A 23,021-nucleotide genomic window follows, 5' to 3' on the forward strand; every position below is an offset into this window, starting at 1 on the left:
AGATGTTACATCTCATAAATCACATCTCACAAAATGTTACTAAGCAACAGGATCAATAGCAATAATCTTTGAATTTTGTTTCATTACCATTTTAAACACGCTAAAAGAAGTTGTACGTAGTCGTTACTCGTTAGTCAAACTCCACCAACTAAAAAAATGCATTTATAACATAAGAATTTAGAATGGTGACAAATATAAATAAGGATTAGCATGTTCTTCTACGTACACTTTTAATTCCCACAAAATTACTTAAAATTTCCCACAAAATTTCCCACAAAATTACTTAGATAGTTACAACAAACAAACAGTTTGTTTATTTTCAAATCGGTCCTTTGCGTAAATATAAAGCAGTCTCACAATGCAAATAAACTAAAATCCATAAAGATAATACAGTAATAACAATTATTTCTATTCTAATTGTTTAAATAATAATTCAAATACAAACAACTCTCTAAAGAAAAAGGCTAATTCGTACGACATGGGTTGTATAAATTAATGAAAAAGACAAACATTAATCCCAAAACTTTTAACATCAGTAAAAAAAAAACAAGACCTCGTAACCGATGAATCTGACTGCCGTAAGAAGCTGACGTGATGGTGGTGTAGTTAAATAGGGATATTATGAATGTGTCAGATATATATATCAAATCATCAATCATAATTTAGCTGAGATGATACTTATCTTTATGATTCAATATTCACTAATACAAATCTCCTTTGGACTTCTAAAAAATACAAATCGTTAAATGTTTCTTTTCGTCTATATTAAAAAGGTCACGAATTATATAAGTTCTTCAAGTAAAATACAAAAAAAAAAAAGCTGGAATAAAGCATATACAGACTCCAATTCATGTAAAAAGACAACAGAGGAAATTACGACGACCCAACGAGGAAATTACGAGGAACGGACGTGGTCACCAAGCTACAAGGGTAAAACAGTCAATTACATATTTCTGGACGGTTAAAAAATAAAGAGAAGGCAAAGCAGCAAGGGTAAAATCGTCAGAAACGAGGGGGAAACCATAAGGGTAAAATAATAATTTCGCTTGTTTATTATTTTGTCTTTATTAACTCGCAGTTTCTATAAATAGCGGGAGACGTCGTCCCACTCTCTCAACACACTCGAAACACAGTAAACCATTTGGACCAAAATCTAGTATACCGTTACAATCAAAAGTTTATTTTCATATCCCCTGCAAAAATAACAAACTATTTTTTTTTTTAATCAAAAATGTGGTTAAAGACAAATAAACCTATATCATTTCTGTTATTTACAGATCCAACCACCTTATACCCATCCAAACCCACAAAATTCGGACAATCCAGTTGAAATCGGATCTCTCCTTTAACTACCCAACTTTTCGAATTCCTTCATTCACGACTCCACTCTCCCTCGTTCTATTCCCGTTAATTATTCTTCTCCCTCAAATGCAACTAAGGATAACTCGATTCTGGGTAAGTTGAAATAGGTTGGGGTTTTTCGAATTTGGGTTATTTGTTTTTCAAAATCGGGTAATATGGGTTTCGATTTTCGATAATTTGGTTTTCAATTTTGGGGTTTTGTCGATTTTTTTCATGTGTTGATTCCTCAGAACGTTGAAAGTCATCAGATTTTGGGGCGTTTGTTTTATGTTCAATTTGGTTTGTGGAAAAGCTTGGAACAAACGTTTGTTTCATCAGATTATGTTCAATTCTGATGAAACAAAGTCCTCAAAACGTTTGTTTCATCAGATTATGTTCAATTTGGTTTGTGGAAGTTGAAGTTGAAATTAGTTGTTGTTTTTTGTGTGCATGTGTGGAAGAATCATAATGGTTCGTACAAAGAACCCAAGCTATGTGGAAAAATCGAATCCCCCAGCAGATCTCGAAGAAGAAGCAACTCGTGGAGATGAATCAGAACGTGATTCCGATAAAACGGACTCAATTGAGAAGTCAAATGATAAGGATTCATCGGTAAGTATCTCTCCCTATATTGGTATAACCGTATAAGAATTCGTTCTAAAAAGTATAACTGTATAACTTGGTATAACTTAGAAAAACTTGGTATAACTAGATATGTGTCTTGCAGGAATCTGAGGATGAATCCGATGTAATGCAACCTTTGAGTATGTACTTTGATTACTCCCAGTATACGAAGCCTTTCAAGATGTCTGGAAAGTGTTATATTTCAGAGGCGGTAAACTTATTAGGCGGTCATCTTAAGGAAGAGGAGTTGGATTGGTTCTTAGGGCACCCACAGTTCAAGCATTTCTTCCATATACCTAAGGATTCGAATCATAAGTTGATGGGTATGTGGATGTTGTTGCTTCGCACAACGCATTTGGAGAAGAAAAATGAATGCTGGTTCATTGTTAATGGGACTCCCATCCGGTATTCTCTCCGAGAAATGGCAATCATTTCTGGGTTATATTGCCATCAGTATCCAAAATTCAAGGATGGTTTGGGCAGTTTAAATTTTGCTCGGAAGCAATTTAAAGGTGGACAAATAATACAATATGGAGATGTCAAAGCGAAGCTACTTTCGATGAAGAAACCTTCAGAGGATCGTTTGAAGATGGCCGTACTGTATTTTTTATCTAGCGTCATCATAGGGAAGAAAAAGGGTGGAAAGAATGCACCCTCTGTGGAGCCTTTCTTTCTTAGAGCTGTGGATGATCTTGATTTGTGTAGAACATTCCCTTGGGGTCGAATGGCATTTGATGAGAACATGAAAGACATCTTTCATTTGATGGGACACTTTGGTGGAGTTGTGGGTCCACAGTGGGTCTTTCCTAGTTTCATCATTCCTTTGGAGGTAATTACTAGTTTTCAAAATGTACAACTTAGTATAACTGGATCCAACTAAACATTGAATGTTCTTGTGTTGTGTGTAGCTTCTTGCGTTTGAAGCAATTCCTGTGCTAAAGAACACCTTCCGAGAAGACGTTTCTGATTCACATGCACACCGTAACTGTCCTCGGATGTGCAAGATGAAGTTTAAAGCAAGTAAGAAGAAAGGTTTTTCTTTGAAAGAAATATATGACCAACTTGGTACAACTAAGGTTAGTTATTCATATTCATTATTTATGTAAATTACTTATCAGATTCATTATTTATGTAACATTGGTTGATAGGAGATTGATAGTATGTTATGTTTGTTTATTTTGACAGGAGATTGATAGTATGTTAACTCCAACTCCTCGGGAGGCACGCCTTTTAGCCATGATCATAGATGAGGATGGTGGTTGTGATGATGCGGATGATCCAGTTGCTGATGGTTGGAGCAAACGTTTAATTGAAAAGCACAAGTCAATTTGGTTTGAAGAGCTTCACAACCTAGATGTGGCCGCCCGATCATTTGAGGCAAATCCGGTGATTGAGAATGTGGATCCGGATGATGTGGATCCGAATGATGTGGCTAAGGATGATGCGAATTCGGAGAATGATATGGTAGGAGGTAGCTTGATTCAGCTAAGAGCTAGCTTGATGCAGCTAGAAGATCTGGTGAAGAAGGGGTTTAAGGAAATCAACGAAAAATTTGATGACATGGATGCTAGGATCAAATCGGTGGAAACATATGTGAACTGGGAAAGAAATGGAGAAGGAGTTTTTCCAAGCGAGGAATTTGGTGCAAATGAGTGTGACGGAGTTGGTGCAAATGAGGCTATAGAGGAGGAGGATGCCGAGAAGGAGAAGGACGAGAGGGAGAAGGCCGAGAAGGAGAAGGCTATAGAGGAGGAGAAGGCCGAGAAGGAGAAGGTCGAGAAGGAGAAAGCCGAGAAGGAGAAGGCCGAGAAGGAGAAGGCCGAGAAGGAGAAGGCCGAGAGGGAGAAAGCCGAAAAGGAGAAGGCTGAAAAGGAGAAGGCGGAGAAAGAGAAGGCTGAGAGGGAGAAAGCCGAGAGGGAGAAGGCCGAGAAGGAGAAGGCCGAGAGGGAGAAGGCCGAGAGGGAGAAGGCCGAGAGGGAGAAGGATCCAATGAAGAAGGATCCAGTGGAGAAGGATCTAGTGAGATACGAGAGAAAAAAGAGAACAAGAGAAGGATCCAGTGGAGAACAACTTGGTACAAAGGTGAAGATTATAAGTAAGAAGGGGACGGGACCTTCTGTTGTCGTAAGGAGTCCTATTATAACAAGGCAGAAGCCCTCCAAAAAGTAATGAGCATGTAATCTTGTATGAGTCAGTATGTGAACTCTTTGGTTGTTTTTATGTTTTTTGTTAAGTACTCGGAATGTTTAACTAGGTACAACTCTGTTTTTTTAAGTACAACTCTATGTTTTTAAGTACAACTTGGTTGGAATGTTAAAGTCAGTATGTGAACTCTTTGTGTGTTTAAGCAGACAAAATAACGGCAGTATGTGAACTCTTTGTGTGTTTAAGCAGACAAAATAACACACAAGAACAAGACAAATTATCGGCAATCGTCAAATGGAACCAGACAAACGATCCTTAGTTATACCATTACAAAGAACAAGTTTTACTTAGTTGTACTATTAGAAAGTACTACGTAGTTATACCATCTTCCAAGAACAAGTTCTACTTAGTTGTACCATCTTCCGAGACATACCACAAGAAGACATCCAAAAAAAACGAGAAAACAGATCTGCTTAATTTTCTTCATATCTCTGCTCCTATCCATCTTCAGCTGTCTAACTTCTTCTTCGAGGACACCCACTTGAAAATCTAATTGTTGTACTTCATCCACCAATGCCTCATCCACCCATTTAAATACATGTGTGTCGTTGACAAGCTACATATAAGACAGAAATTGGTAAATAAATGTACATGATTATCAACGAATATTAGAATATATTTACCTTTCTTTGGGCTGCATACGCACAACGGTAGTAGCGACGACAAGGGTTTGAGATCGAGTGAGAGATTATCTCAACTACTGCCGAACCACAATGACATTTTTTTTGGATGCCTGGAAACCTTACTCGATTAGAGGAATTGCCACATGAGGTCCTCGATGCTCCAGAATCGTAGCTCATTTCAAGATTTGAGATGACCCAGAAGTCGCAAACCCTAACTAGGAAAGATAGGGAGAGAAATGATTTTTTTTATAGGAACCCAGAAATCGCAAGAGAGGGAGAGAAATGATTTTTTTTTTTGATCCAGAAATCGCAAACCCGCCCTAGCATACTTGGCTTCAATTTTAATCTTTCAAAAATTGAAATTTTGTTTGGGACACATAAAAAACACGTGTAGCCGCCAATTTACACACGTGTAGCCGCCAATTTACACATGTGTAGCCGCCAAAATGCACTAGTTGTTCCAAGTTTTCAGATTGTACCGATCTTGACAAGTTGTACAATTCCGAATTTTTTTATTGTTTTTAGTTATACCATGTCAAAACCCAATAATTTTAGTTGCACACATGGTTTACGGTTAATTGAGATACATTTACACATGTTCATTCGATCATATGTTTGAAAAGATAATTTCCTAAACTTTTGTAATTATATGTGGTTTACAACCACAAATGAACCCTTAAAGTATATGGTGTTTCATGGTAAACCTTGAATATGATGAAAATTGTTATGACAATTCTTTCTTTCAATTAGTTATATAATATTTTTGTTGTTAACAAATATCATATTTACTTTTATTTGAAAATTTATAAATAATAACTATGTTATTTTGATTTTTTTTAATTATTTTTAATTATAAAATTTTAATTACAATTTTTAATTATAAATAATATATATAATTATTTTTTTCAACTAACCTAAGGAAGATAATCACAATTTAACTGAAATAAGTTTTCCCATAAAGATAAGCAAACATGTCTATCAAGATAATCCACAAAAACAAACATACACAAATGACAATAGTTGTACCGAGGAAAAAACAAGTTTTACTAAGTTCTCCAAATAAGAAACTAAGTCTGAGAACCCTCACTATCAAACCAGCTCCTACTCGAATTTTTCTTCTTCTTCCTGTGTCCATGTTCTCAGGCTGATGGAATCCTTTTTGTTGGTTTTCTTCCTCTTTTTGTGACATAAAACTTAGGAAGAACAATCTTAGCACGTACATCGTCAGGGACCATCCACATAGACATGATAGGAACTGGATATATCGTCCTCGAATACCCCAATGTCCACTGCTCCATCCAATAGTACTTACTGCACAAGTCATGCAGTTGGATCTCATTACCAGCGTTCCTTGCTGCTTCCATCGCAGCAACAATTGCATGCACACACGGATATCTGTCAATATCAAATTGTTTGCAGTAGCACGTTTTCCTTCTCAGATCAACCACATAACTACTACCATCAACTCCAGTCACGCTGTATTCCAGAAAATAGCTGTTTAGTTCAGTCACTGGTAAGAGCTTTGCTTCAGAACACCTTGCGTGCATCAGTGTCTCAACAAAAGGGACTAGTTTCTGCTCTTTTGGAGTCTCTAAGGATATCTTCATGTATTTGTTAAACCATTCAGCCACTTTACTAACAATCGCATCAATCATTGGTAATAACGGGTATGCCCTTGCAAATCGAAAGACACCATTGATAGATTCAACCGTATTAGTGGTGTCTATGTTGTATCTAGCTCCTGGAAAATAACATCGAGCCCATTTGTTCTGTCCTACATGATTATCAAGATAAGTACTTGCAGCTGGATACCTTCTGATAAAATCAGCATAGAGTTTCTCAAACTCAGGCTCTGTGTAAGCCTTAGCACATTCCATGAACTTCGTCGCAACTAAATCCCTGTTCACGTTTTTGCAGCTCAATTTAACATTCTGGGACAAATGATAAATACAATACCCATGATGAGATAACGGGTACACCGTATTTATTGACTTGATTAGGCTTCGATTTTTATCAGAACAGAAGACCAGTTCAGGACAATCTGGTACAACTGATTTCAATTTGCTGAAAAACCAGGTCCAACTTGTATCTTTCTCACCATCAACTACACCAAATGCAATCGGATAATGGTGATGATCCGGATCTTGAGCTGTAGCCACGATTAGTACTCCACCATAGACATTTTTAATACTTGTTGCATCAACAATGATCACCTTTCTCATAGCTTTGAAGCCTTCAATGCACGCTCCCAAGGCGAAGAACAAGTACTTAAACCTCTGTGCTTCATCCAATTCAACAAATGAAATTGTACCTGGGTTCATTGTCTGCAGCATGTGCATATAACAATGCACCAACTTAAAACTATCCTCTGGAGTACCGCGAAGATCATATGCAGCTAGTTTTTTTCCTCTATTTGCGGTCGAGTAAGACACTTTAACACCAACTCTTGATTGAACCAAAGGGATGAGATTTTTGGGAGTTGGAGTGTCTATCAAACATGGGTAATCTTCACGCAAAACTGATGCAACTAAATGTGGTGTGCCTCTCCTTTTTCTCCTCATTGTACTTGTATCTGACCTCAAGCACGTATGCGTCTTGTTGTAAGTTCTGACCGAGAAACTGTCTGAATTCCCATTCCTCGCAGCTCGTAAAGACCACTTGCAACCCCTTTTAAATTCACAGCATTTAACCACAAACAACATAGTATCCGACTTCACAATAACAAACTCAAAACAGTTCTTGTGTGCAGCTTTTTCAACTAAATCTTTAACTGCTTGCTTGCTTTCAAATTCTTGACGTAAAGTCAAATCCAAACCATCTTCCCATTCACGATTTACAACTGGTGTGACCTCAGAACCTTCAATCATATCACAGTTATCTGCTATTGCTCGTTCTTGAGACTGTTCTTGATAAAGAACCATGTTCCCATCACTATTCTCCATCATCTCAAAACGTTCAGACGGCTCACCTTCATACATCGTGTTCTCATATGTCGCTCTACTACTTGAAATCAACTCCTCATTAAGTGAACAACCTACAGTCCCTCGACTTTGCTCATCCCCCTGATTTATTTCAACATCATTCACGACTTCCACATGCAAAACTTGGAATTGATCTGGATTCATTTCCAAATAACACATCAGATCATCATCATCATGTATGTGTATCGGTCTCTTTGGATGCACTGATTCGGGAACGTAACTCAATTTCAGCTCAGTCATAGTTTCATCAACCTTCGCCTTTCTGCATATTTTCTGCACCAATGCAGAATAACTGACCTCTTCAATAGATGTCTCCATTCTAAGAGATTGATGAACTTTTTTTCTTGAAATCCATCTTAGTTCATTTTCCCTTGTTGCATAATATCCCCCGTAATCAAAAACGATGATTATCCGACGATTATTATTCATTGTGCCTGAAATAAAATAAAAAACTCACATTGGAACCTCTGTCGTGTAAATAGTATTACCAAGTTGTACCAAAATTGTATCAGTTGTACCCGTTTAAGTTGTACCAAACTATTACCAGTTGTACCCGTATCAGTTATACCTAGTCTACCAGTTGTACTACATTGACTCCACAAAATCACTATTTATTTCGGAATATTTTTACGATTCAGTTCGAATGAAGTGTTACAATCCACTTACTATGCGACCCATTTCGACACTAATACAAATGAGAATAAATTGAATGAGCATTCAAGGTATATATCCTAATTGCTTTAGGATGAACCTCAAGAACCCTAATTGCATTGGTAAATAAATGTAAGAATATCACCTGAATCTTCTGCTTTGCTTTGCTGTTTGCTTCAATCCCAATCTTTTGCTTTCGTTTGGAATCAAATCATTTCTATGGACTCGATTTGTATCGATTGGAAGGGGGAGAGGAGCAAAAATGGGGGAGCGGGGACGAGGTCGGGAGAGAGAGGGGAGAGAGAGGAGAGAGAGAAGGAACCCGATTGGTGGAGAAAAATTGATGGGGTCCACATGTTTTTAGGGGTATATGTTGGTCAAACTTTGTCAAAGGGTACTTAGAAAACATAAGTGTATTGATGAATAAACTTTTGATTGCAAGGGTATTATAGAGTTTGGTCCAAACCATTCTCATTTTCTCTCTCTCAGTTTTTGATTTCTTCTACTGTAAGGTTTCTTCTGCTTTTTTTTCACAATGTCGAATCGTGGAGTTCACGGTGGCGCTGGTCGTGGTGGCAGAGGAGGACGGAGGTCTGACCAGTCGTCTGCTCACGGTAGCCGTGGTGTTCCTTCTCCGTCTGATCAGTCTTCTGCTCACCGTGGCCGTGGTGTTCCTGTGTCTCGGGGGAGAGGTCGTAGTAACGTCGGAGCCGGAGATATGACAGCGACGCAAGTTCCTGTTACTGCCGGGAGAGGTCGCGGTGTCGTCGTCTTCATCGAAGACGACGGTGTCTGTTGCTTCGTCTTCGTCTAAAGAGGGAAGCAAGGTTACTACTACTGCGGAGGTTTCTTACGCTGCTGCTGCGGCGCTGTCGAAGCTTCATATTACTCTGGCGGAGACGAAACCGGAGGCTACGCTTCCACCGGAGTCGTCGAAGGCGGTGACGCGTCAATTACGGCCAGGACTTGGTACTATGGGGAATAGAATCACTGTCCGTGCGAATCATTTCCTTGTTCAAGTTGCGGATCGTGATCTCTACCACTACGATGTAAGTATCACTACGAATCATATATGTTTTTTTTTTGTCATATATATAGCGTTGTTGTTTTATGAATGGAGATGTACGGCTAAAAGTTTTGTTTTGTTTTTGTTTTTGGGTTACAGGTTTCGATCAATCCTGAGGTGATATCAAAGGCAGTGAACAGAAACGTGATGAAAGTTTTGGTTGAAACATATAAAGATTCTCACTTGGGAGGGAAGACTCCTGCGTATGATGGAAGGAAAAGCATGTATACTGCTGGTGCTTTACCTTTTGAATCGAAAGAGTTTGTTGTGAATCTGACGGCTGATGCTTCTTTTGGGTAATATGCATTTTTAAACTCTTCGTAAATGGGTTTGTTTGTTTGTTTGTTTTGTTCAGAAAAAATGCTTATTTACATTTTTTTTTTGTTTGGCATTGTGACTCTATTTGGCAGGAGAGACAGACAGTTTAAAGTTGCTATAAAGAAGGCGTCATCAAGACCTGATCTTTATCAGTTGCAACAGTTTCTGTGTCAGAAGCAAAGAGATGCTCCCTATGATGTTATCCAAGTTCTTGATGTTGCTCTCAGGGATACGCCCTCTCAAAAGTAGGAAATATCTGGAATTTGCTTAATTAAACTTCCGTATTAACAAAAGCTATGAGCATAGACTTAAGATGATTCCCTGTATTACTTCTGTGCAGGTATGCCTCTGTTGGGAGGTCTTTCTTCAGCACTGTTTTTGGTACGGGTGAGCTTGGAGATGGTATTGACTACTGCAAAGGTTATTTCCAAAGTCTAAGGCTAACTCAGATGGGCTTGTCTCTTAATATCGGTAAGAACATGTTAAATGTTTTCCTGGGTTTATGCTGTTGATTAAACTCTTCTTTTTTTTTTGGTTGAGATTTCAATTATTCTACTTGTTTTTTGATTTTGAGTGGAGATTATTTTGAGATGCATTATAGCTATGTTATTTTCTTATGATGCAGACGTTTCAGCTAGATCATTCTATGAACCGATTCTTGTCACAGAGTTTATTAGCAAGTTTCTGAATATAAGGAACTTAAACAGACCACTTAGGGACTCAGATCGGCTTAAGGTTCATCTCTGACTTTACTCCTCCTCATTTAAATTGTTAATATTATTGAAGAGGATGCCTTTTATACTTTGTATCTTGAAAATCATATGTTGGTATCTAGGTGAAGAAAGTTTTGAGGACACTAAAAGTTACGTTGGTACATTGGAATAACAAAAAAAGTGCCAAGATTAGTGGGATTTCCAGCTGTCCCATCAGTCAGCTCAGGTGAAGATCGCTTACTTCATTGAGCCTTGACCAAGTGCAGAATCATTGAACTTTGTTCGGTGCTTTTTCTTGAAAGAGGTGTTTGATCTTTGGTTATAAAGTAGCTGATGTTACTTTTTGTACTTACAATTTCAGGTTCACTTTAGAGGACAAATCAGAAAAGACGGTTATACAACATTTTGCTGAAAAATATAATCGTACGGTGAGTTACCAGTCTCTACCTGCTATCCAAACTGGGAGTGACGCAAGACCTGTCTACATACCCATGGAAGTATGATTTTAATTTAGTCATCTACTCTTTTATCTCCATCATTTTCTTGTATGCATTAAATATATATCTGGTTGTTTCTGGTTCTTGCAGCTATGTAAAATTGCTGAAAAGCAAAGATACACCAAAAGGCTCAATGAGAAGCAAGTGAAGGCGTTGCTAAGAGCTACCTGCCAACGACCTGAACAGAGAGAGAATTCAATCAAACAGGTAGGTTTTATCCTCTTTGCATCACTTTTACAATAATTCTTCCATCGGAGAAGGAGTCTTTAATCTTGCACGTCTGTTTTTCTTCTGTTATTAGTTGGTTGAGGAAAATAAATATAACGATGATCGTGTGAGCAAGGAGTTTGGGATGTCAGTGACTTCCCAACTGGCCTCGATTGGAGCTCGTGTACTTCCTCCGCCATCGGTGATTTTCCCGACTACACTTTTGTTATTACTTTGCATTTTCTTATCAATGTTGCTCATCACGATGTTGTTTCTGTTTACAGTTGAAGTACCATGATCAGAGTGGTAGAGTAAAAATGATAAATCCATCGCTAGGACAGTGGAACATGATGAACTTGGTAATACTGTAATTGACTATCATAGGCTTTTTGCTTTTTGTAGGCACTTGAAGCTAGATAGGAAATATACTTCTATTTTTCTCTTTTGATAAATCTTCTATGTCTCTGCTTTGGGATTTGGATGTGGGAAGAAAAAGTTCTGTAGGCACTTGAAACTAGTTACGAAATGTACTTCTGTTTTTCTCGTTTTGATAGATCTTATTTTCTCTGCTTTGGATTTGGATGTGGAAGAAAAAGTTGGTGATGAAGATTGTACTTAATGCTTCTATTGTGGTTTAATGTGTGTTTTTAAAATTTTGGATCTCTGACCCTCCTTTGGCTGTGATATATGTGTGCTACAGAAAATGGTTAATGGAGCAACAGTTGCGTCTTGGACTTGCGTAGCTTTTGCTACAGGGATTGACCAGAAAGATTTCTGCAACCAGCTGATTGGGATGTGCGTCAGCAAAGGAATAGTCTGACTTATCTCATGCTGTTGGGTTCTTGTCACAATGTCAAACTGGAAAAGTTACTAACTGTTTTATATATATATATGTATACCAGCAATTTAATAGACAGCCTATTATTCGGCCCATCTCTGATTCGCCTGAAAGAATTGAGGAAGCTCTCTATGATATCCACAAAAGGGCACCTGATCTCCAACTATTGATTGTCATATTACCTGAGGTGACTGGATATTATGGTATGTCTGTGAAAATGATTGGTTATATTTGCTGTATGTTTATTCCGACAATCTGTTCATGAAGTTCTTTTTCTGTCTGCAGGAAAAATCAAAAGGATCTGTGAAACAGAATTGGGGATCGTCTCTCAGTGTTGTAAACCAAGCCAAGTTTGTAAATTCAGTAAGCAGTACATGGAAAATGTCGCATTGAAGATCAATGTCAAGGTTTAGTCATCTATGCTTCTTATTGTTTAATGTTTTAATCATTCAATTGTACTTATATGTTGGTGTAAGACGGTTATTTTGTATTACAGACTGGGGGAAGGAACACTGTTCTTGATGATGCTATCAGAAGAAACATACCTCTTATTACTGATCTCCCAACCATAATCATGGGTGCTGATGTTACTCACCCGCAGCCTGGAGAAGACTCGAGTCCATCTATTGCCGCTGTATGTATATCTTGATTAATATTACTTGTGTATCATTTCATAACTGATTCATCAGAAAAAGGTAATTCTCTTCTTTAAACTACAGGTTGTGGCCTCTATGGACTGGCCTGAAATAACAAAATACCGAGGATTGGTTTCTGCTCAGGCTCATAGGGAAGAAATCATTCAGGACCTGTATAAGGTAGTAGAGGATCCCCAGCGAGGGCCAGTCCACGCTGGTTTAATAAGGTAAGAACAAATTATCTACAACTTTTTGTTCTGTTTTCTATTGTTTTTGACAAGATCAATTAAAAGGGACAGTTACTTGTGATTTCAGTGAACACTTCATAGAATTTAAAAAAGCTACGGGCCGGAAACCTCAGAGGATCATATTCTACCGGTAAGTGATTTTCCTTGAAATGTAATAATCTGCTCATGACCATGTTTGGCTCTCCTTGAATGTAATAATCTGTCTATGAGCAACTGACCAGGTTTTTGTAATTGGTTTCTCTTTATGCAGTGATGGGGTAAGCGAAGGGCAATTTAACCAGGTTCTGTTCCATGAGATGAATGCTATACGCAATGCTTGTAGCTCTCTCGAGAAGAATTATGCTCCTCGTATCACTTTTGTGGTAGTCCAGAAACGACACCACACTCGTTTGTTCCCTGCTCAACACGGGAATTGTGATAGGAGTGGCAACATTCTCCCAGGTTTCCACGATCTCCTCTTCTCGATCATCTGAATTCTTTTGATGATCAAATCTTTAATATATTTTCATTTCTTCTTAGGTACTGTGGTTGACACTCAAATCTGTCATCCAAATGAGTTCGACTTCTATTTGAACAGCCACGCTGGTATACAGGTATTGATTGCTTCCAAGAATCTAGACCCAAATTAATGAGATCGTTGTCTCTGCATAATTATATTATTAAGTTTCTTCTAATGTATGAATGGTAATAGGGAACAAGCAGGCCAGCGCATTACCATGTGCTTTACGACGAGAACGGTTTCTCAGCTGATGCCTTGCAAACGCTAACCAACAACCTTTGCTACACGTAAGGAACAACAACATTGTACATTTTCTGTTTGACATCTTTTAACTGTCTGAACTGATCTCGCCAAACGAAATATAAAACTATGCAGGTATGCAAGGTGCACGAAAGCAGTGTCAATTGTGCCACCAGCTTACTACGCACACTTGGCTGCTTTCCGAGCTCGCTATTACATGTTTGCCCAACAAATAAATAGTTGAACTAACATAATTTTCGATGAAACTGAAAATCCAAGTCATGTTTTTAATGACCCGAGACCCAAGTGGCAAGTGATGTGATGACTGATGAGTTAACAAAGCAACGTCATGTTTTTATGGTTTTTTACCAACGTACTACGTAGTGAGGAAGCTTCTATTATTTTGGGACTAATAGATTTTGGGTTATCACGTTAAGGCAAATCGAAATTAAAGCCCAACTCAATGTAAAGGCTAACCGACTCTCTCATCCGTAGGTAGAAAACGCACCCTTTCAACCAATATGCTCTCTCATCGATCAGCGACTAGGGAAGCAGGAATCACCATCCAATCCAAGAGGCTCAATCTGAATATGCGAGAGTTCATAGTTTGTTAGTTGACATTGCTTTGTGGGCATTGGAAAACCCTGCAAGTTATTATGAACCATTAAATTTGATGGTAATCTCCAAAACACATCAAAGATGAAACGGACTCCTCAGTGTCTTGAAGCTTTGAAATATAGATATTACAATGTTACTGGACATTGTGTTTTCTGCGCAATGAACAAAGAACCAAATTTTATGGTAATGCTAATCTTAGACGAAGCACCAACAGAGACAAAGTGCAGCAGTGTTATTGAAGCATTGGAACTGAGAGAGAGGTTTCAGTTTTATCTTAGCACCGACTAATGGGATCTTACCAATAAAGCAACTAACCAAACACGACTTTAAATCGTATTGTAAAACCATAAGCATGCATGAAGCAAAGCCTGTCGTCTTAGAAGAAAGCAGAACAAGAATCTCTCGTAAAAAACCAGGCGCCCCTAACTTAGTCATCTTGTTGAATATAGAAAGAAACAAACTAATGAGTAATGATATTTCAATTCAACCTTATCTTGACAAAAATATTTACATTATATCAACCTTGCGACTTTACAAAAGCTCAGCTTCGAAGAGAGATAGAAAAAGATGAAGATCTCACACTTATTCCGACTTTACACCCCTTAATCCTAGCTAAGAGCATCTCTATTTTTTGGTCAAAAATTCATCCAGTCAACCACATAATATCATCCATAGCCACTTCTGGTAGATCAAATGAGATCACAATGCCGAGTCTCGTACTGACGATCATAAAGGAACAAACATGTTCCATATGTGTAAGCAACAGTTAAGGTGGATGCTGATGATCATCAAATTTTGCATTTCTCATCGATTTGGTCATCAACTGAGAGAGATGATATCGAGACAGATGTGTTTGCGACACACTTTTGGCATGCGTTTTCGCATCATCTCAGGAATGACCATTTTAACACTTATCACCTGACATCGATGAATGAACTACCATCAACATCCTGAAGAGTTATTTTACCCAAGTATAAATCACTGATGTGAGTGGAACACAAAGGGAGACATTTCCGATTCAAAGCTGAGTGAATTGTTCCCATGCCACGAACCCATTTCTCTTCGTCTAGTGGGTTGATACGCAAGCGGTTTTGCAGTAGATGTACACGGTAGACGATTGTATCTGATCGTTCACAGAAATTTGCAGCACAAGAATGCAAGGGCTCATCAGATGCGAGCCTGATCAAAAGCAAAGAGAGTGGGCCATCCACTGGTTTCGGGTCTGAAAGGTTCTTGTCTCCCATCATCTTAACCTCTCTTTCCCGTGGAAAATACGCCTCTTCACACCCGTCAAGATCTGCTGATACTCTGAGATCTTTCGTGTAGTGTCTAATAGCTTCACGCTTAGTGGATCCGTGCTTCTCTGCTAGTGTCAAAATACAGGAAAACCTCATATGATAACTTACAATGATTTTGACCATCTTATAATTGTGGCAACAGCAGAAGAAATCAAGCCATTTACGCCCTATACCCGCATACCATTTGATGATATCAGAATCCTCGAGACTCGTAAGGTGAATGATAGGCCGTGGCCGTCCCATGTTGTTTGTGAATCCAACTAACTTACCAGCCTTTCTAACAAGTTCCTCCGGAGCTGACACCTTCATGCATAACTTAGTCAAATCCTCAACTGTGCTTTCAGCATATCTCTGTTCCTCTTCTTCTGCAACTCTCCTCTCCTCATCCTCTAGTACCTTTTTAGCTTCGGTCGGTGCCAAATGTCTGTCCACCTGCTCCTGAAATTCATCATAAGCATCAATCAGGTCTTGTGGTAATTTCTCTCGTATATGTCTCAAAGAGAGAAAATCTCCTCTAGCGAGCAGCCAATGCCATTTCCAGCGCTCTTCAACGGACCCCATAAATTCCTGCATGACTTCCTCTCCCCATCTCTGGAATATATCCCTAACCTCATTCTCTATCTCACCCTCAAATTTGAACCCATTGCCCTGCTTGAGTTTCTTCAAGACATGTCTAAATATTTTCAGCCCCAGTGTCTTCCGATTCCTCTCCCTAGCGTTTTTCAACTCCAACTTCCTAACGTCCTTCTGCCTCTGATATTTCTTCATTGCTCTAACCGCCTTCTCAGACTTAGGCGGGCGCAAAACCGAAGGTGGAACAGCCTGAAGATACATCCCTAAAAAGTTAATCTTCTCTGACACTGCACTATGAATCGACGTGTTCAGCCTATCTACTCTCAGCTCTAGTCTCTGTTCTAAAATATCTAAAATCCGCTTCTTCAAATCCATTGTCAGCATCTTCGATCCCGATGTTATCACAAGTATCTCATCTAAATACCTAACTGCATACATATTTACTGGCTTATAGAACAACACATTACCTACTGATTCCTCCTCGCCCGTACCAACACGAGGATTCCTCACTTTCATCTTTAGCCTCATATCTTGAACTTCTTTGTCAAGTCCATCAAAGTAAACGTTGATCAAGATCGAGCACAATCCACATTCTTGTGGGAAACCTTTTCCACTATTACATCCACCAAGTTCAATCTTCAGAATCCCAAACTCAAACAGCTTCTTTATCATCTCAATCAACAAAACATCGTTGATCTTGTCGGAAACAAGGCCACACAGTATATCCACATTACGTTCTTGGAACACATCTCGAGCAAAGGAAACACGAAACCACCACCTTGGATTCTCCACTGAGTTCTTCAGGTAACGTATAGCTGTATGCCTACCCATACCAACACGTCCACCATACGAAAACGTAGCGAATCGATCATCGTACACAATCTCAAGTACCATTCTAATAGCTTCGATCAACACTTTGAGTTTTAGATTGGGGAGAACAAGAGACTCACTCTTTTCACTTGAGGAGATGAACTCGACGCAAGATGAACGAATATCAAACTTGCCTTCGCGTAACTCGCGCCCCATCTCTTCGATCGAGAATCTCCGGGAGACGCGATAGGCTAAGTCGTCGGAGGAGCCGTGAGAGTTAGCGGCAAGAGAGAGGTTCTGAGAGGCGGCGAGAAGAACAGAAGGCAAAGCAACAGCGTTTTTAACGAGACTGTAGAACTTACCATGGGAGTATTGCTTGAGAACTAGGGCTTCGAGCTCTGATTTCGCCAGCGGCTCTGTAATGGTTTGGTCGGCGTTCAAAAGAAGCGAAGAAGCCGTACTAAGATTCCTCAAGGAAGAAGAGACAAGGAAGGAGATTCCACGGTTGTAGAGAGAGTGAACTCTCAGCTGCAAAACCATGGAATCGCTATAAAGTTCAGCGAATTGTCGATTGAATTGTTCACCGGCGGCGACGGTGGAGGAGCAGAGCATAGCAGAGCAGAGCAGAGGGAGATGATCAAACAAATTACTTACTTTTGGGCTTTGATAGATTTTGAGGGCCTAATTACTAACGTTTGGGCTTTTATGGATTTCGTGGGCCGGTTCTCTTGTGAGATTTGAAATTACGCAAACAAATAATTGATGTTCAAGTAATAATGGTAACTAAAAAGAAACTAAAAGCAAATTAACAACGACCTTCTTTGGTTTTTTTTTTTAATGAACAAACAACAATGACCTTCAAAATGTATAAATGGTTACCAACCTCTATATTATTATTACTGAAATCCACAGATATTAATTTCATACATCTCACATATAGGTGAATTATAGTATTTAAATTTTCTTCCTTTATAAGACTGACATTATATCAAATTACTAATTAGAGACAATTTTTAAATCAATTTGGGGACACAGGTGCAGACATGCCATTGGCAGACAACATGAGAGTTTGGTGGACAACCAGAAAGGTAACAGTCTTTGATGCTATTACATTGACCACCAATAGGAGCACCATCAGCACATGTACATTTGTGGTTTTTATCACATATTACATGCGACGCTATTCTGCAAGCACGAGGATCACAATCCCTAGCACTCTTACATCGAAACTGACCTTCACTCCTCATTATCAGACCTGTATAAAATATGTATACCAGTCACCAGAACCACAATTCAAAACCAAACCAAGCCGAACTAAATCATATGTCTTACATTGTATAGATGTATAGATATGAACCACAATAATTTCATGGATTATCTCTGGTTCGTTGGTGTATATAAGAAAGCAATACTTAAAAGTCTCAAAGTCCTCATTCAATTTTTTTTGAAAAAAAAAACAAAAACAAAACGTGTGTTTTCAATAGAATCGACCAAGTGCAATAAAATTTGGAAGACTTACATGAAGAAATTAGGAGAAGAACGACGAAAATGCTTCTAACTTTTTCCATTTTATATCTTCTCGGAATTCTTCAATTGTTTTTATGTTTTGATGATCGTATAGGCTTGCTTATATATACATACTATTAGTATAGTAGTATTATATAGCTGTTTTGAGTCTCCTTTGTACATTAAATGTAATTGGATTTGCATTAATTGTGAACATGAATATTGGTCAAACTTAAAGAGTCCTTAATAAATGGGTAACTTTATTATAGGAAAATAAAATTACAAAATGGGTAACAATTATATCTAAAATATGTTACTTTCTCAATACTAGATTACGTACTATGTTTAGTCTATTACTGTAATAATAATTTTTTTTTAGTAAAATGTGTTGTTGTTTGGTCTAAAATACAAATGTTATACATTTGTTCTCCTTTTCTCATTTTAAGGTTTTATCATAGTTTCACAAAAAAGTTATACATTTATTTCAACACAAATTATATTATAGACATTATCACTAAGGATTACGGAAGAACACTAATTCAAGCTTGTACTGAATTGAGTGCTTTTTTTTTTTTTGCTAATGAAATTTACAAATATATTCCAATTTCACAAATGAATATGATAAATTTCAAACAATAATCAATGCAAACAATACACAAGAGGCGCATCAAACCCCTTTTTGGAAACTCTCCAAACTCAATTGAGAATCTATTTCACTTGAATTGAATCAATCAATCAATCACTCTAACCATCTATAACACTACCAGACACCGGTTCTTGTAAACCGGAATCTTCTGAAGATTCAGTAACCGGACTCGAGACCGTTGCACCGTTATTATCTTCTTGTTCATCGTCATCGTCTACTTCATGTTCGGATACAGAGCTATTATCCATCTCTTTCTCCGGTATATCAAGCTGTACGCTCTCTGGTAACTCGGTATTTTGATTCCCCCCTATAGATGACATTCCCAAGTTCTCTCTTTTAACAACATTTAACACAAACCCGTTACTTGTTCTCTCAGGCTGTAGAAGATCACCTTCAGTCACTGTTATTCTTGAAGTAGTGTTGTTGTTGCTGTTGCTGTTTGGTTCGCTATCGGAATGAGCAGACATGGATCTCGCGCTTGGACTAAATGGGCCGCCAGGAGGAACTGCTGGAGAATTGGGACTGCTACTGAACCCTCTTGCCAATGCAATGTCGATATCAAGAGACTGAACAAAGTCAATGAACTTATTAGCAGAAGTTGTTCTCATCAAAGGTCCACCAGTTCGTGTCCAAGAACTCAGTTCCACACTCTCTGTTTCACTGTCGCTTAGATTCCTGCCCGAAGAAGCATGGAGATTGTTGTTGTCAGCGACTAGATCATCGAGTGAACCCGTTGAGTTCTCTCTGGCAATGACGTTCCAAGATGGGATTCTTCTAGAAGAATTGAATCTGGTGGTTGAAGCTAATCCGTGATGAGACGATGACGTGGCACTGGCGGCTCTCTCGGCGCTTTTCTTAAGCCTACGCATATGGTTCAGTATAGCCACTGAATCATCAAGAGCAAGCTCGATCCCGCAGTTTGATTTTATGGCTGAAAGCTTCTCCCAAGTGCACCTTCTTCCTTGGTTAGCCGCTTTCTGAAGATCGACATGAGTCGGGTTTTGTATAATCTTCGAGTACTACACAAAATCCACAACCCAATAAGAATCTCCAACAAGTTTCAATGAAAGAAAATTCAAGATTTCGAGTTTTGGATCAGAACCTGAGCAAGAGTAGCAGGCATTACAACTGTTACATCACCTTCCCACTCCTGAGCAAATAACTTTGCAAGTCCACCAAGTGGAAAACCAAGCTCTAATACCTGGTTGCATCTATGTTTGACCTCCATCTCCACTAGATGCGCGAGCTAAAAAGGTGAAAAAAGTAGAGTTTCGTTACAACAAAGAAAAGAAACAGAGACCAGCAAAAAACTATGCGAAAAACATACCTTAGCTGCGAATCTACCGCCATAAGCTCGAACTAAATCCTTCAGACGGAGTAAGGGAGCAATGTGAGGATTGGCTTGACTCACAATAAAATGATTGACATTGAACAGTTCCTTAAGCTGCATCATCGGTAAATCAACCTCCAAACTACCATCTCTCCACCGGCGTCCAGACGATTTAGTGCCTACTTCTGGATCCAAATTGAAAGGTGGATGATACGGCACAATCTCTCCACTTCGATCTTTAGCCATTAGCTCTTGAGCTTCAAAGAGACCAGGAAAAGCACAAGAAGCAGTCACTGCGCTCCATATAACCACATGAGGCGAAGTCAAATAGTTAAGACACCGAGGAGGTTCGTGCTTTCTTGGGGAACAAACGGTTATCCCAAGTATCCTTCCTGTCATGTCATAAGCTTCTTGGAATGTGAGATTGCTTGTGAGGTTTCTAAGCATACACTGTAATTGTCTGATATCGTGTAGAGCGCCTTGTGTCATTACTCGTTTCACGATTGAGAAAACGCCCCCAAGCTGATCAAAGAACTGTAAAGAATGCAAAGAATTCTCAAAGAAACTCTGTAGCTCCGGCCAAGACCTTGAGGCTACAACGGCACAAATTATAGATCCGACACTAGAACCAGCAATGATCCGAGGTAAAAGCTTATGCTCAACCAAAGTCCTAACCACACCAACATGAAACGCACCAAGAGAAGCCCCACCACTCAAAAGCAAAGCCGTTCTACCAAAGGCATGCCGTGTTTCGTGCATAAAGGAAAGCTTCTCTTCCAACGAAAGCTCCTCTGAGTCAGAGTTACAGACCATTCTCAACTGAGTAGAGACCTCATCGATATACTCTTTGATATGTCTAGGAACCTGAAGTCTACCTTTATGAAGCTCCGAGTTACACATATTACCAAGATTCCTCACGAGATCAGCTCTCATACAAAACATGATGTCTCTCAATGAACCTTCTTGGCGACGATGACGAAGCTCCTGAAGCTTGTTCTTAACCAACTCTTCATCATAAAGATCAGATTCATTCAGCTTTGGCGTCTCCTTCTCTAACATCTTAGCAGCATGAGCCCATTCCTCATAAGTCAAAGCCGTCCGCATCATGTTCCTCCAAAATTTCCTCCTGTAAGCCATTTCAGCCTTTATCTTCACATTGGTGTAACGTTTCAACACGAAAGCAATGATTGTAACAACTGCTAAGATCCCTTGCGGGTTCCGAGGATGAAACCACGACACAAACGGTGATACGGTCAGCTTAAACCTAAGGAACCAATGCAGCAAGAAGCGAAAAAGATCACGCCTAAGCTGAGCCATTGATCTACAGAACAAGACTCTGAAAGCAATGGTTCGACCCATGATCGATGTTGGTCCAATGGAAAAGGGATCAACACTGGCTTCATTACTTATATCCATTGATTGATTCTTCCAGAAGACGACGACTTCGTGTGTGTGTGTGTGTGTGTTTTAAACTGCAAAAAGGTAACCAACAAACAAAAACAAGTATATTTATTATAAAAACCTCTGCAGAGAGAAACAGAGTAATGATTCTATTTTAGGAAATCTGAAACCGTGTCAGCTTAATTTTGTTTCGCCAAATTAGGCTTATCTATGAAGCAATTCGCAAAATTAAGCTTTTTTACAAACAAGTATGATCCTTTTTTTTATTTTTATTGAAAACGAGTTTCAATTGATGGTAAAAAAAAGGAGACTTTGACAAGATCAGCCTAATTGGAAACCAGATAAAAAAAAAACCCAGAGATTATAAATCATAAACCCTCGTAATTGAGAAAACAAGATCAAATTAGAAAGAAAGAAACAAAAGTTACCTGATTCAGGACTTGGGGTATAATAATAATAATAGGTCACAGAGCAAAATCGACAAGCAAAAAGAAGAGACGTGAAGCAGAGAGGTTTACTTGGGAAGAGAGAAGAGAGTAGAGAGAAGAGATCAGAGAGAGAGGTGAATAAATGTGGGATTTTTTAAAAAAGGAAAAAAAGAAAGGAAGGATTTTTTTTTTTGCATAGGGAATCGCGACGAGATAAGACAGGGTTCGATCTGATAATAATGGTGACACGGACGCAGAGTCGGACTCAAGACTCGGCCGAGAGAAGAAGCAAATGGGAATGGCCGTCCCGATCATGACGGCTTCCTTTTTTTTTTCTTTTTGTTTTTTTCGATAAAATAACGTTTGAAAAAAGAAAACTCAAAAAGGTCGTTGGATAAGATTTTTACGCAATTCCCACGTGTAGTGAAAAAAATGTCATGGTATTGTATTCTCAACACGCTAAACGACCTGTAGTTCAAGGTTAATCACAGGATGTTTAAATCTAAAAAAACGCTGAGTTGTTTTTTTTCTCCTCAAAACGCTGAGTTTTAGTACAAATATTGGCAGCAAAACGGTAATTTCAGTCTGTTTTTTTTTTTTTGTTAAAAGTAATTTCAGTCTGTTTGGGACTTAAAACGTTTAAGCGTTTTTTAGGAGCTAAAATAGTATCAATTATCAAAGAGGTACGTAAAATGTTTATTAGACCAATGGTCCTCTATCTTTTC

The 23,021-nt window shown here is 38.7% G+C and overlaps 3 protein-coding genes and 2 pseudogenes across 6 annotated transcripts; 2 read left to right on the top strand and 3 right to left on the bottom strand.

Moving 5' to 3' along the window:
* The first annotated feature begins 1,115 nt into the window (after nt 1-1,115).
* Nucleotides 1,116-4,283, top strand: LOC104708717 (uncharacterized protein At3g43530-like). Of its 2 annotated transcripts, XM_087463256.1 has the most exons (5): nt 1,116-1,455; nt 1,803-1,953; nt 2,069-2,794; nt 2,874-3,041; nt 3,151-4,283. In XM_087463256.1, the coding sequence occupies exons 2-5, from the start codon at nt 1,810-1,812 to the stop codon at nt 4,132-4,134; spliced, it is 2,022 nt and encodes a 673-aa protein (XP_087319382.1). In that variant the 5' UTR covers nt 1,116-1,455; nt 1,803-1,809; the 3' UTR covers nt 4,135-4,283. The 2 variants fall into 2 exon arrangements, with proteins under 2 accessions (XP_087319382.1, XP_087319383.1); XM_087463257.1 differs by lacking the exon at nt 1,116-1,455 and having other exon boundaries at nt 1,801-1,953.
* Nucleotides 4,284-5,698: 1,415 nt separating this feature from the next.
* On the bottom strand, nt 5,699-8,042 carry LOC147940563 (uncharacterized; annotated as a pseudogene).
* An 821-nt stretch (nt 8,043-8,863) lies between these two features.
* On the top strand, nt 8,864-14,065 carry LOC104708718 (protein argonaute 5-like; annotated as a pseudogene). The gene is made up of 19 exons (XR_015563469.1): nt 8,864-9,474; nt 9,591-9,787; nt 9,902-10,054; nt 10,150-10,280; nt 10,435-10,544; nt 10,645-10,748; nt 10,884-11,019; nt 11,110-11,226; nt 11,321-11,428; nt 11,511-11,585; nt 11,927-12,040; nt 12,129-12,267; nt 12,350-12,471; nt 12,561-12,698; nt 12,784-12,926; nt 13,015-13,388; nt 13,467-13,540; nt 13,639-13,733; nt 13,822-14,065. The product of XR_015563469.1 is annotated as a protein argonaute 5-like (transcript).
* Nucleotides 14,066-14,768: 703 nt separating this feature from the next.
* LOC104708719 (nuclear intron maturase 3, mitochondrial) lies at nt 14,769-17,637 on the bottom strand. 2 transcript variants are annotated; one of them, XM_087460824.1, is made up of 2 exons: nt 15,784-17,631; nt 14,769-15,667 (listed from the first exon to the last, which is right to left on the bottom strand). In XM_087460824.1, coding segments are annotated over exons 1-2 (1,815 nt in total). In that variant the 5' UTR covers nt 17,598-17,631; the 3' UTR covers nt 14,769-15,666. The 2 variants fall into 2 exon arrangements, with proteins under 2 accessions (XP_087316950.1, XP_010423639.1); XM_010425337.3 differs by having other exon boundaries at nt 14,769-17,637.
* Nucleotides 17,638-18,946: 1,309 nt separating this feature from the next.
* On the bottom strand, nt 18,947-22,714 carry LOC104708721 (triacylglycerol lipase SDP1). The gene is made up of 4 exons (XM_087462707.1): nt 22,297-22,714; nt 20,465-21,939; nt 20,240-20,383; nt 18,947-20,156 (listed from the first exon to the last, which is right to left on the bottom strand). Exons 2-4 carry the CDS (start codon nt 21,881-21,883, stop codon nt 19,236-19,238), a joined length of 2,484 nt encoding a protein of 827 aa, XP_087318833.1. The 5' UTR covers nt 21,884-21,939; nt 22,297-22,714; the 3' UTR covers nt 18,947-19,235.
* Nucleotides 22,715-23,021: the final 307 nt, after the last annotated feature.

Source organism: Camelina sativa, chromosome 8, assembly GCF_030686135.1.
Source record: "Camelina sativa cultivar CO46 ecotype springtype chromosome 8, ASM3068613v1".
NCBI classification, from domain to species: domain Eukaryota; kingdom Viridiplantae; phylum Streptophyta; class Magnoliopsida; order Brassicales; family Brassicaceae; genus Camelina; species Camelina sativa.

Coding starts and splice junctions, on each gene's coding strand:
- LOC104708717 (XM_087463256.1), top strand. CDS start 1,810: ATGGTTCGTACAAAGAACCCAAGCTATGTGGAAAAATCGAATCCCCCA. Junction 1,954..2,068: donor CAAATGATAAGGATTCATCG/GTAAGTATCTCT, acceptor TGTGTCTTGCAG/GAATCTGAGGATGAATCCGA. Junction 3,042..3,150: donor ACCAACTTGGTACAACTAAG/GTTAGTTATTCA, acceptor TTATTTTGACAG/GAGATTGATAGTATGTTAAC.
- LOC104708719 (XM_010425337.3), bottom strand. CDS start 17,597: ATGCTCTGCTCCTCCACCGTCGCCGCCGGTGAACAATTCAATCGACAA.
- LOC104708721 (XM_087462707.1), bottom strand. CDS start 21,883: ATGGATATAAGTAATGAAGCCAGTGTTGATCCCTTTTCCATTGGACCA. Junction 20,384..20,464: donor GCGGTAGATTCGCAGCTAAG/GTATGTTTTTCG, acceptor TCACCTTTTTAG/CTCGCGCATCTAGTGGAGAT. Junction 20,157..20,239: donor TGCCTGCTACTCTTGCTCAG/GTTCTGATCCAA, acceptor GATTTTGTGTAG/TACTCGAAGATTATACAAAA.